This window comes from Protopterus annectens, chromosome 17.part0, assembly GCF_019279795.1.
Source record: "Protopterus annectens isolate FY-2018-M chromosome 17.part0, PAN1.0, whole genome shotgun sequence".
NCBI lineage: Eukaryota > Metazoa > Chordata > Ceratodontiformes > Protopteridae > Protopterus > Protopterus annectens.
Window position 1 is genome coordinate 419,042,495 of NC_056751.1, and position 12,731 is coordinate 419,055,225.

The following is a 12,731-nucleotide window of genomic DNA, read 5'->3' on the forward strand; positions in this document are numbered from 1 at the left end:
ATCCCTGATGGGTCTGCCCAACTACTCCACTTTGGAGCCAGTCGGGGGGAAAAATCATCTTCTACCTAGACACATGGTTTGTCATCATGCAAGACAAAGTAGTAAGAGAAATAGTATTCAGAGGCAGTTATTTTCCATTTTTGGAAACTCCTCAAAAACAATCATCCATTGCCAGATGTCCCACCCAATTGGGCAAAGGCTGATTAAAAAGAGGTACTTTCTCTTCTTGAAAAAAAGTTATCCAGGAGGTCTCACCACACTAGATCAGACAACTTCAGGATTTTATTCCAAATTGTTTTTGGTTCCAAAGAAAACTAAGGACCTCAGGCCCATTTTGGACCTCAGCTTCCTAGACAGTTATGAAAAAAAGACCTGCTTCAGAATGCTCATTGTGCAGTCTGTTGTATTTATCCTCAAGCAGAGCAAATGGCTGTGCTGAGTGGATATCCAGGATGCTTACCTTCACATAAAGATAGAAAGGGAGATATTTACACTTCCAATTAGGGGATTGTCATCAATTCAGAGCCTTATGGCTTCTAGCATGTTCACCAAATGTATGGTGGGTGTAGCAACAGATCTATGACTTCAGGGATGCAAAATATTCCCATATTTGGATGACTGGCTCCTGGCTGTTCTTTCAATGGCATCTCTTCAGAAAGCCAGGTATTACCTTCTTCAATTATACAAATCCCTTGGCATATCAGTGAACCTAGAGAAATCAACTTAAATCTCTCACAGCATCTAGTCTTTTAAGATTTCATTTAGAAGCCATACTTTCTGTTGTCTCACTGTCTCTCAGGAGAGAATTCAAATTTGTTACGCAGTGGTGAGTCTAATTCTCACCAGTGGTTCAACCACAAGTCTAGTGCTCAGAGTCTTAGGTCTGATGGGTTCTTTGATACTAATGGTTTAAACGCTCGTTATCACATGAGAATCTTACAGTGCTTCCTCCAAACACAATGGTCTCAGAACTACTACCCTCTCTCCAAGACTATAATTCTCATCCAGTCTTGCAGGAAACATCTTCAGTAGTGGCTCCATACTGGACTACTATATAGAGACAGACCCTTTTAAGCCACAGCACTGTTAGCAACAGTGATCACAGAAGGTAACTCTCTGGGGTGAAGGGGGATTATGAAGGGAAGATTGGTCCAAGGTCTTTGCACAGAGAATGAGGCCAACCTTCACATAAATGCCCTTTAGTTGAGAGGGGCTCTCCTTCTGTTGCAGGAACTTCAGGACTGCCTCCCCCGGGATATGAAATCCATATAGACAGACGATATGATAGTAGTTTGGTATATCAACAAGCATGGGGGAACCAAATACTACCCCTTATGTCAGTAAGTTATTTTTGACAGGAACATACATTCCTGAGATGTTTAATGGACTGGTGGACAGGCTCAGCAGGAATCCTCTCTTGCCTTACAAGTGCCTCCTAAATCCACTGATAACTAAATAGATATTCAGTCATTGGGGCGTTCCCTGTTGTGATCTTTTTGCCATCCATTGCAACACAAAATGCAACAGTTACTTTGCCATTACCCAGGGACACACTGTCTCAACACTGGCATCCTGAGTGGCTTTATGCATATCCACCCCTTCCTCTAATGTCCAGGTTCCTGCAGAAAGCTGTATAATGCAAAGTGACTATCACCCTCATAGCTACCATTGGCCCAGACAGATTTGGTTCCCTTTCTGAAGACTCACTTGAAGGAACAACCCTGGCTCCTAGACCCAATCCCAGATCTCAGTATTCACCCTTCTGGAAAGTCTCACCAGGATGTTCCCAATTTGAAATTAACTGCCTGGTTTCTCAAGTTCCAGTGATGATGAGGCAAGCCTGCCATATCTAGTACAGAGCTACACCTATCCAGGGTCTTTTATGCAAGACTTGGACAGGTGTGAAAAGCCCTGAACTGTGAGAAATAAGCTTTTCATCAGAAAATAATGAAAAAAAAAGGTTTTATTTCAATTCTACTTAAAATATTTAAGTTGCATTTATAGTGACCTGAGTGGTAATACTGTTTTTTGTATTGTTCAGCTTTTTTCTGTGTTAGCCAAAAAAGTCATATGTTTGCATTTTTTAGTTTGTTCTGGGACCTTAGTCTTGAAGCTTAATTTGCAGTTGTGAAAAGATTGTGTTTATGCATTATATTTACTTCTATCTGCATATGTAGAATTATTTATAAAAGCTATTTGTTAGTATTTTGAACCTTGTCTGTGGCCTGGTGTTGCTGTTTCATTCACACATCAAGCACCTAGTGTCATTGCTCTCTTCCCCTCAAACCAGTATATCTGGCACTGAAGGTTGGCAACATAAACACCACACCTCAAACACCACCCACACCTACATAACACACTCCTACATATGCAGAGGCCCTCAACAAATGCATACCTAAACAAAAGAGACCGCCAAGGCATAAACGCATGCAAACTCCACTGCCCACCACACCACACACCACACATAGTCCACACACCTGTGTCTCACAGCCACTAAGGCCTAAACATAAACCCAACATATTAGTCAGAGGAGACTCCATTGTGGGAGACACAGATGTGCCCCTCACAAGGCTGACTAAGGAGAAAGTCACAATTAGTTGTTTGTTGGGTGCCAGATCTGGCATATCACCAATGCACTCAAGTCTCTCAACAGGTACTGTTATGACTCTGTCATAGTCCATGTTGGAGTGAATGACTTGAGACATACCTTCCTGGACTATATGAAGAGAGACATGATCGAGCTCACTGAGTATGTGGTCCAGGCAGGTATGTCCCTAGCCTTAATTAGCATTATACTGTCACCCTGAATGATGCCTCAATCTTCTTCTTCTTTCGGCTTTTCCTGATTACAGGTCACCACAGTGGATCACCTGTCCGCTCATGATTGGCAGTAGAGTTTTTACAGTGTCGAGTTGCCAGCCCAGCACCCAACCTTCCACGGAAGGCACGCACATACACTCACTTACGCCTAAGGCCAATTTAGAGTGTCCAATCCACCTACAGCATGTCTTTGGGATGTGGGAGGAAACCGGAGCACCCGGAGGAACCCCACGCAACCACAGGGAGGACATGCAGACTCCACACAGAAGGCATCCCAGCCAAGGATCGAACTGGCGAACCTCTTGCTGTGAGGTGACAATGTTAACCACTGCACCACCGTGGCTGCCCTTTTTACCTTAATGAATAATGTGTTAATTGTTATTTTATTTATTGCTTACAGCAAATGATTGATTTTAACAACTGGCTTAGTTTCTGGTGTCATTCAAAGGGGATCCAGTACCTGACAGCCTGGGATGACATGATTGAGAAGCCACGATGCTTTGCCAGAGATGGCCTGCATCTGTCTTGCTTGGGCTTCAGGCTTCTGGCAAAGGCTCTTGCCTCCCCATAGTGCCTTTTTTAGGCAATGCCATGAGGTCAAAACTGCCAACATGAAAATTTCATCTAAATATAAATTAAAGGTCATGCTGCTAAATGCTAGGACCTTAAACATGAACCTGCACTCATTGCAAGCATTTTTAACCCTGGAAGAAGCTGACATTTGTGCAGTCACAGAAACCTGGTTCAAAGCTGCAGAGACCACCCAAGCCATACCAGGTTACTCATCCTATCATTCATTCATTCAGACCCCAAGCCGTGGGCAGCAAAACAAAAGGAGGTGGAGTTGCAATATATATAAAAGACATACACAATTTTAGGCTGGTCAAACAGTATGATGCACAAGAAATACTCCAGGTACAGTTAACAACTGACAAGACCCATATTAAATCATAGCTAACTACAGGCCTCCAACTCTGACTCAAAATGCCCACTCCACCTACCTGGACCTCTTCGAATCTATCAAGATTCAACCCTTTACCCTGATCCTGGGAGACATTAACTACCCACCCATAGATTGGAAGAAATACTCATGCCAAAACACAAATGCCCAGCGATTCCTTGATTTCGTCAATGCAAATGCCTTGGACCATTTGGCTGAAACTCCCACAAGAGGTGAAAATATCTTGGACTTGGTAGTAACCAACATGAGTAACCACTGCAGCATCCCTACAGTGTCATCATCCCTGAGAAGATCCGACCACAAAGCAGTCAGTTTCGAAGTCACCATCTCCCTCAACTCCCCAGCTAGGGTCAAACAAAATAACTTCTCCAAAGCTGATTACAGACTCCTGAGGGAGGGTATAAACAACTTCATAGTCCCCTCCCCTCCACAGAAACTGGAACATATGTCCAAACTTACACCAAAGTACTATAAGTATTTATATAGCTGCATGGAATCAGGAATACCAGACAGGATGAAATCCTCCTCCTCAAGGAAGAGTAAACCTGTCTGGTGGACATCTACAATAAATAAACTCTATAATTGCTGTCCAGGACCAAGAAGGAGCAGGTGTCTAATTAATTAGAAGCAATCTCTCCTTAGCCTGAACAAGCAAATAAGAGCACTAGTGAAATCCTCCAAAGCAAACTTTGAGTCCAAACTGGCCACATCTACTAAAGACAATCATAAGGCTTTCTTTACATATGTCTGCAATCTCAAGGGAAGCACCCAGATCTGCTCAGAACTGGTGGTCAAGGACACCACATACACAAACCCTGTAGATATAGCCAACTTGCTGGCAGACAGGTTCAGTGAAAACTTCACTTCTCTGTCCCCCCCATCAGTAAGACAGGACATTCCCAGAACCTCCCCCCTCCCCTTATCTCTAGGGACGAAGCCATCGCTGCCCTCTCAAAGGCAAACAAATACAGCCTCCATGGGGCCCGATAACATCCCAGGCTGCATCCTACATGAACTCAGGCAGTAACTTGCAGCACCACTAGGCACCCTATTCAACCAAAGCCTGAGTACCGGCTTCATCCCAGCCGAGTGGTGGACAGCTGTCATCCCTTTGCACAAAGGTGGAGTTTCCACCGATCCAGGAAATTATAGACTCATCAGCCTAACTATTCTGATCTGCAAGGCCATGGAGCGTATTATCATGGACCTCATTAACAAGGACATTGGCAACCTCAAGACACTTGATCCCACACAGTTCAGTTTTGTCAAGGGGAGGGCATGTCTGTTAAATTTGGTCAACTTCTTTGAGACAGTCATCAAGGCCAGAGACAAGGGGAAGACTGTGCACACCGCCTACCTTGACCTGGCCAATGCCTTCTATACTATTCCCCACTCAGGTATAACAGATAAACTCTCTCAACTAGGCCTCAATCCATATGTTACCAGATGGGTAGCAAACTGGCTCACTGATAGAACCCACCTAGTCAAAGTAGGGGAAGTCACTTCAAGTAGTAGACCCATAACAAGTGGTGCATCCCAGGGATCGGTCTTGGGGCCTCTGCTGTTTGGGATATACTTCTCAGAGGTGCAGGCCAAATCTAGTGGGCTATAGTTGACCAAGTTTGTAGATGACTGCAAGCTGGGTGCTGTCATCAGTTCCCTAGTGATGTGGACATCCTCAAAGAGGGTCTCACCCAAACAAATGACTGGTGCCAGAAACATGGCCTCAAACTGAATGGCCAAAAATGTATCATCATCCCCTCTGGGGAGAATGACGTCCCCATAAATTATCACATTGCGTGCTTAGTGCCTTTTCAGTCAGTCTTGAGGGACTTGGGGAACCCAGTTTGATAGCAAACTGACTTTTGACCGCCATATTGCCTCCGTTGTATGGAAAGCTTTCTACATGGCCCACTTCATTAGTAAGGGCATATCATCCAGGGATAAGGTGGTCATAACATCAATGTATTCTTCCCTTATAAGACCGATTATTGAATACAATGCCCCTTTCGGCATGTACCTCACAAAGAACATGCAGCAGCTGGAGAGACCACAGAGATTCCTCACCCAGAGAATCCAGGGCCTCAAACATCTACTCTACACAGATAGGCTAAAAGCCCTGCCCCTCTACTCAATCTCCTACAGACTCCTCAGAGGTGCTCTCTGTCTGGCATACAAAGCAATCTCAGACCACACCCTGATGGGACTGCTGCATATACGCAAGGCAAGCTCCACTTGAATAACCCACACGCGAGACCTCAACCTGGTCTGCGACACCAATAGGACTTGTTGCCGGGACAGATTTGTGTCCCAGAGACACCCCCTTTTGTGGAATACACTCCCTTTCCACATAAAGCAGAGTACCTCATTAATCCTTTTTAAGTGCAACCTGGATAACTGGATGGGGAACAGAAAATACACCCCTGGAATTCCATCTATGTCCCTGCTGGACAGTGGCATAGGGTGCTGACTTGTTGGAACATGGGCTAAATTCTTGGCTAGGCTTGTAAGGGCCTCAGGGCCAATAGCCTAGTAACTTCCTATGATTTGTGGCAGAACTGTGAATTACTGTCAGATTTCAGCCACATTTAGTCATTTAATACTGCACTGTTTTCTAAAAACAGTGTTACCGGCAACTTTTTTCCCTAGTCTTGTTCCTTAAATTGTGGTAGAATTGTAGAAGTGAGAGTATTATATATTCTGCTCCAGGATTGGTGCTACAGTGCTTTTACAGTTGCCTATATTCCAGTTTTGCTACTCGAGTCTTACATTTTGCTTATCATTTGCCTTCTTAAAGTTGCATTCCAGTGCCTTTCTGTTCCCCTGTTCTCTGTGCCTGACCCACTACTCACTGACACATTATGCTAAAGTTTCTGAAATTCTAACCTACCTGGGGTCATTGACCTATAGCTCAGAGTCATAGGACTAGAGCTCCAATATTCTCTTTATTTGATTAGAACCCTTTCAAGCTATCCTGTTTCTTGCAGCTTGATTTTTTCCCTAAAACTTCCACCCTTCCCTGTTGTTGTTTTAAAGGGATGATTTTCTGCCTCTGCCTGTTATGGTAATCTGACTTCCAAAGTCACTCCATCCACTCTTGCATTACTATTGTCTGTTGTGTAAGCTGTAAGCTGTTTACTCTTCCCACCCTATGTTTTCATTAGATCCATAATACCAAGTTCCTACCCAGCAAACCGGTATTGATCTTGAGTAGACATTGTTTACTACAAATTGTCTCTTGCTCATTTCCCCCAGAGCTCCCAGCTGCTAGGCACCCTCCCCATATTCTGAGAGGGTCCTGAATTAATCATACTCCATCCATGACAGATAAGAGATTTATTTTATTCTTTTGCACTTGAGTTAACTGTTTTATATTGCTATTGTTTTATTTTTGCTTTATTTGTTGATTTTTCATTTTAAATCATTTTAAAGATCCCTCATACTTGAAATCCCCTCGTCCAGGTAGTTTAAGTTGTTTTGTGGGAGAATTACACTCTAAACCAATCCTTTTTGTGTGTTTTTACATTGAGGACTGGGATAGTCTATCTGGATTGGGAAACACATAAGAAAGCTACATGTTTAACTGTTTTATTGGCCAGAGAAATTAGACACCACTTTCCTGTGTTTTAAGTGCTTGTATAAATTCTGAGTGTTTGTGTAGATCAACTGCTCTGTGCATTGAGTGGCACAGAGCAGGAAGTTTGCTCACTGAGGAGCACTGCACCTTGAATTTAGTATTATATAGCCTAGTATAGTCTCTAGCTCCAAAAACACCCTTGGTTGTCCACTATTAACCCCTTGAAGCATACCCAGTAAGGTCCTGACATCATGGATATGCACCTTCCCAGTTTCAGTGCAGCCCGTTTGGTGGATACGGGCATACTGAGACAATGAAACAATTGTCTAATGCTCACTGGCAACCATTTAATCCTCAAAAAAACAAATACAATACGCGAGGTACACAATGTCTCTGGAGGCAAAACTCTTGTGTACAAACTGCAAACACTCATAATAACAATCTGGTTGTCAGAAACTACATGCCACACCCATCACACGTATTTCACTCCCCACACATACACCTATTTAGGCTGAGGCACTTAAATGCAGTCTTTCCAAACCCCAAAGACCTCACAGACATTCCACCTGCAAAAAATATCATCACCAAACCCAAAAGCCCTCAATAAAAACAACACCTAAGACTGTACATACCCAGAGCCAGTGAAACCTCAACTGGCAAGCCAATACACTACCCCGGACTTTTGTCATAGGGAACTCCAATGTATGACACAGTGATGCACCACTCACCAGGCTGAACAAGGAGAAAATAATAATCAGTTGCCTATCAGGGGCTAGGATCTGCCAAGCATGCACTCAAGTCGCTGCAATATGTGTACCAGCACGTTTCAATCATACTCCATGTATTTGTACATGACCTGAGACTATATGAAGAGAGACATTAAAGAGCTCTCTGACTATATATCACAGGCCGGTATGTGCCTAACTTTGTGCAGTATTCTACATTCAGCAAGGATGATGCCACAATACAAACAGAGGATGATTTACTTTAATAACTGGCTTAGTTTTTTGGTGTCATTCTTGAGGATGCAACATTTGTCATCGTTGGAGGACATGGTTAATAAACCACTTAGCTTTTCCAAGGATAGTCTCCAGCTGTCTCCTCTGGGCTTTTGAATATTGGCCAAAATATTGTCCTCCCCCACAGAGCTATTTTTAGGCAATGTCAAAATGAAAAACTTTTCAACATAGCAAAACCTACCCAAGGAAATCTAAATGTGTTACTGCTCAGTGCCAGTTATTTAAACAAGAAGCTTCATTCCCTCCAAACTCTCTTCCCCTTGGAAAATGTGGACATCTGTGCACTTACTGAAACATGGTTTAAAGCAACAGAGAGTATCCCAGCAGTGCAAAGTTTCAATGCCTTCCATACATGTAGACCAGCAAATGCACAGACAAGGACTAAAGGCAGATTTTTGTCTGCTTTCAATGGTTTAATGTGTGACTTTGAGCAAGTTCCTTAACCAGATAGTGCTCCTAGGCTGTCTGAAAAAGGCTGATGTGGATCCATGTTCTACCCTGATTAACAAATACAAATACATACATACATACACATATAAACCATAATGTATAGAAATGTACATTTTATGTGTTTAGGTAAATGCATGCATGTTAGAACATTTGAATAGGGGGTACCTGGCAAATATGTCATTTATTACAACTTCTGTTTGCACTGGTGATGAAGATGGTGGCAGCTAGAGTTAAAAATCATGTGCTATCAGACTACCTACATTTTTTGCAACTTCTTGCAGCCATAATTGCATTGTACAGGTATTCCAAATGTCGACTGTGATGAGTATCTTCATAGACATTAAAAAGTACAAAATGTAATGTTTATTTATTTCAAGCACTGCTAACCATTGCCACATGCATGTTATTGTAATTCTGAGTCATCCATCTAGCATTAATGGTGCAAATGAGTGGAATAGCTTTCTTATTTGAACTGGAAGAAATAGGAATATGTGGCTCTATTTCAAAATGGGTAGAATAAGTTTAAATAATTAAATATTTTAACTGGACCCAGATCCTAAAAATTAGGTAAGCAAGATGTTATTAGTTTACAATGGGCTGCAAATAATGCCAAGACAAAAATAAAATAATGCTATAGTTCTGGCTTGTAACTACGTTTGGTAAAGAAACAAAAGTGATATAACAGCTGGAGAGCCCCGAGTTTTGGTGACAGATACTGCATAGTTTTGAGTATCTAAATTAATTCCTCACAGGAATCGTATTCTGATTTCTATAACTATTACTTTTGTGTTGTCAGTAGTGTTACTGATTGTGTTCTGTCATACAGTTCCACTCAAAGTCAGCATGTTATACATTCTGCACACTTATGGCTCCAAGTCTTAGCCCACCTGCACTGTCATATTCATGTGTGCTAACCCTATATTCTGCTCAACATACAAAATAAAAATCAACTATAACTACTTGGCATGAAGTTTGCATGGCTACTTGGCAGGCCCATACAGAATGAAACACTGATCACAGCTCTGGTGACCCAGGTCTGACTAGCCAGGGAGGATGAGTATCCAAGGTCAGATTGCTCAACACTTGTGGTGGTGGTGGGGGCAGTTCAATCCACTACAATGCTGACTACACATGGAGGCTTGAGTGTCATAGCAAAGTAACACAATGGACTAAGATGGGTAGTCTTGTTTGCCAAGAAGAGCATGTACTGTACCTGGATATGTGAAAATACGCACACAGACACAGGTTCAGTATTGTATCTGTCTGGTCAACACATGGAGCAAAGTTAGAGAATATGCAAAAAACTTCCACCTGTTACACAATGATGGCCACAATTTCTAGCTCTTACTACCAGGTGAAGAGAAACAAGTGAGCCAGGTGCCTGATGTTCATGACATGGGATGAATACAACTTTGCATTCTTGCTTACACTTTTACCACTCTGTAAATGCAGGATAACTCAGCATCCTAGTATACTACAATACAATTTTCTAAATTTATATGACAATGGACAATGGTACTGTTACTACACTCACCTCCAAACAGCTGAGCCTTCTCCTCTGGCTTGTACATGCCGATGCGTGATAATATCTCAAATTCTGCAAACTCCTCCAGGTGTGACATTATTTCTGGTGTAGCCCATTCAGGGAGAGTAAAATTGTTAAATTTCTATGGATCAAAAAAAAAAAGAAAGAAAAAAGAAACAAACTGAGTAAGGTTCGTTTTGACTCGACACAGACAGACCTGTCTTAACATGTTTACAATGAAATGCAAACAAAAGGACAATGAAAATTCAGCTCATCCTGTTCATCTCAGCTTCTCTATCACAGCCAACTACCATCTTTAATGTCCTTTGCCCCCTAAAAATCCACCTCATATTCTCAGTTCCACAAAGGAAGGAAGTTTGCCTGTAAGGAAGCCAGTGTCTCAATTAAATCTTCAATAGGTTTTTATAGCCAATTTGAAATGATATTCATTTAAAAAAATATGTCTACTGTCAGTGTTCTGAAACATAACTAGCATGGATATAGCTGACACATGCAAGCTGTGTCTGCATAACAGCCTACTTACTTTTCCTCAATCATAATTCTCTTTGTGTTTAGCTTAGTATTCATCCACCACTAGAAGGTGGCCTTAAACCAGACTTTTGGTGGGGCTAGTGGCCCTTTCTTTTAGTGTACACCCTCCTTCAGTGTACCTACCCTTTTTGAATTTAGAGGTGCACACAGGGGTCATAGGTTCATAGGTGTTTACTAGGCAAATGACTGCAAGGGCCTTTTTCAGCCTAGCCATTCATCCCAAATCTCTGACAAGTTCTGGTACCCTTGATAAGTGTAAGCAGAGGCTTGGGAAATTAAACATTTACAGGCTGCCTGTGTTCATTAGAGTCATAGGTGCCAAACCAGGGATAAATTTCTTGTCCCCCATCCAATTGTCGAAGTTACGCTTGGTCACATAAGACCTTCAGACAAGGAAGCAGCATATTCTGTCTCTCACAGACATTCATGAAACAAGCATAGCTATTTCTTCTCACCCTCCTTCAGTGGGACAGAGGCAACATCGTTAATTTCATCAGAGATGGGCATTCTATCATTTCAGGTGGCTGGGTTATGCACATAGAAAAGAGATTTTGTCTTGTTTTCCTTCTGTGTCCCTGGACAGTAAGAAAGGACCTTGAGATTCTTCAAGGTTTTGACTGCTTTTAGCAATGATTAAACCAATTTCATTTTTGGAGGAACTAAATATTTTGTCTTGGAGATTTAGAGGAATCCATAAAGCTTCTACTCTAGGCATTTTATTATAGTAAAACTAGTAAAGATTCATAGTAGATCATGGTAACTAGCAATTTCTTCTCCTGCAGAACCCTATAGTTCACATGGTGATTTTGTCCTCTGATATTCCTTTTATTTTAGAGAGGAATTAAATGGTTGTTGTGGAACAAAAAGTTAACTTAACTTTCAACGGGCAGCAAAATGATGCTCAGAAAGTTTCAAGGGCTGTAGTTCCTAGTGGTCACTACTTCAAATGGTTCTAGTTTCCTTCAGGACAGTAATAGTTCACAGCTATATTCTTTGGCCAAATACTCAACCCGCTAGGCTTTATACAGCTAGGTGTTTAACTGCATTATTACCCTATCTTAGAAGTTAGGCCATTCATATGTTCCTCAACCAGATGACTGTCTACTAGCTGACTCCAACCCCATGGGACTCTTTACACCTGTCCCTTACCAGGAATCTGCTATAAAGCAGGCTTCATAATAAATGATAAATAATAATTTATTCATGCTGTAACAAATGGTCATCTTAGTGAAGTGATGCATGAACTTATTGTAGCAGTATTCTCTCTCTTTAGAGAATTTCTTTCAAATAGGATTTCGTCTGCTAAACACCTGCTTATTGAAGACTGGTCAGTCAGGTTCAGCTAATCAAGTGGAAATGCCAGACTCTTCTTTTCTCTAGGGGTGAATTTCCCATCACCTTCCATGCTGGGGGATATCCCTCTCTTTGACAACTAACACCCAGAGGTCTGGTAAACTTGGAAACTATATAAAAGCACTTCGAAATTTTGTTCAATCAGCTAGTCCTGACTGAAGTGTCTTTAAAAAAAACGGTCCTATATTGACCAGATAATGATTTTTCTGTCATGGTGGAGCTAGCTAGCTACTTCCCAGATGTGGTACTGATAGCAGCAGATGCCTTTCTAACTTTCTGTACAAATGCTGCATTCAACTTCATGGTAAAAGACACAATTCTATACAGACCCAGAACAAAAGTCATCCTTGCATCAGTAATGAAAATACAACATTTAAATGGTCATCAGATTCTCCATATCTGCCCCATAGGATGCTGCTGCTGTTTCTTCAGCTGCCAACCATTTAACTGCATATATCTTCATATCAGGATAGG

The 12,731-nt window shown here is 41.9% G+C and overlaps 1 protein-coding gene across 2 annotated transcripts in view; it reads right to left on the bottom strand.

Annotated features, from left to right (window-relative positions):
* ACP4 (acid phosphatase 4) overlaps positions 1–12,731 on the bottom strand; it is a 451,526-nt gene that overhangs the window by 91,137 nt on the left and 347,658 nt on the right. For both annotated transcript variants that reach the window (XM_044058993.1, XM_044058992.1), the window contains one exon: positions 10,362–10,494. In XM_044058993.1, coding sequence (XP_043914928.1) covers positions 10,362–10,494 — 133 coding nt within the window. The remainder of the gene's footprint in view (positions 1–10,361; positions 10,495–12,731) is intronic.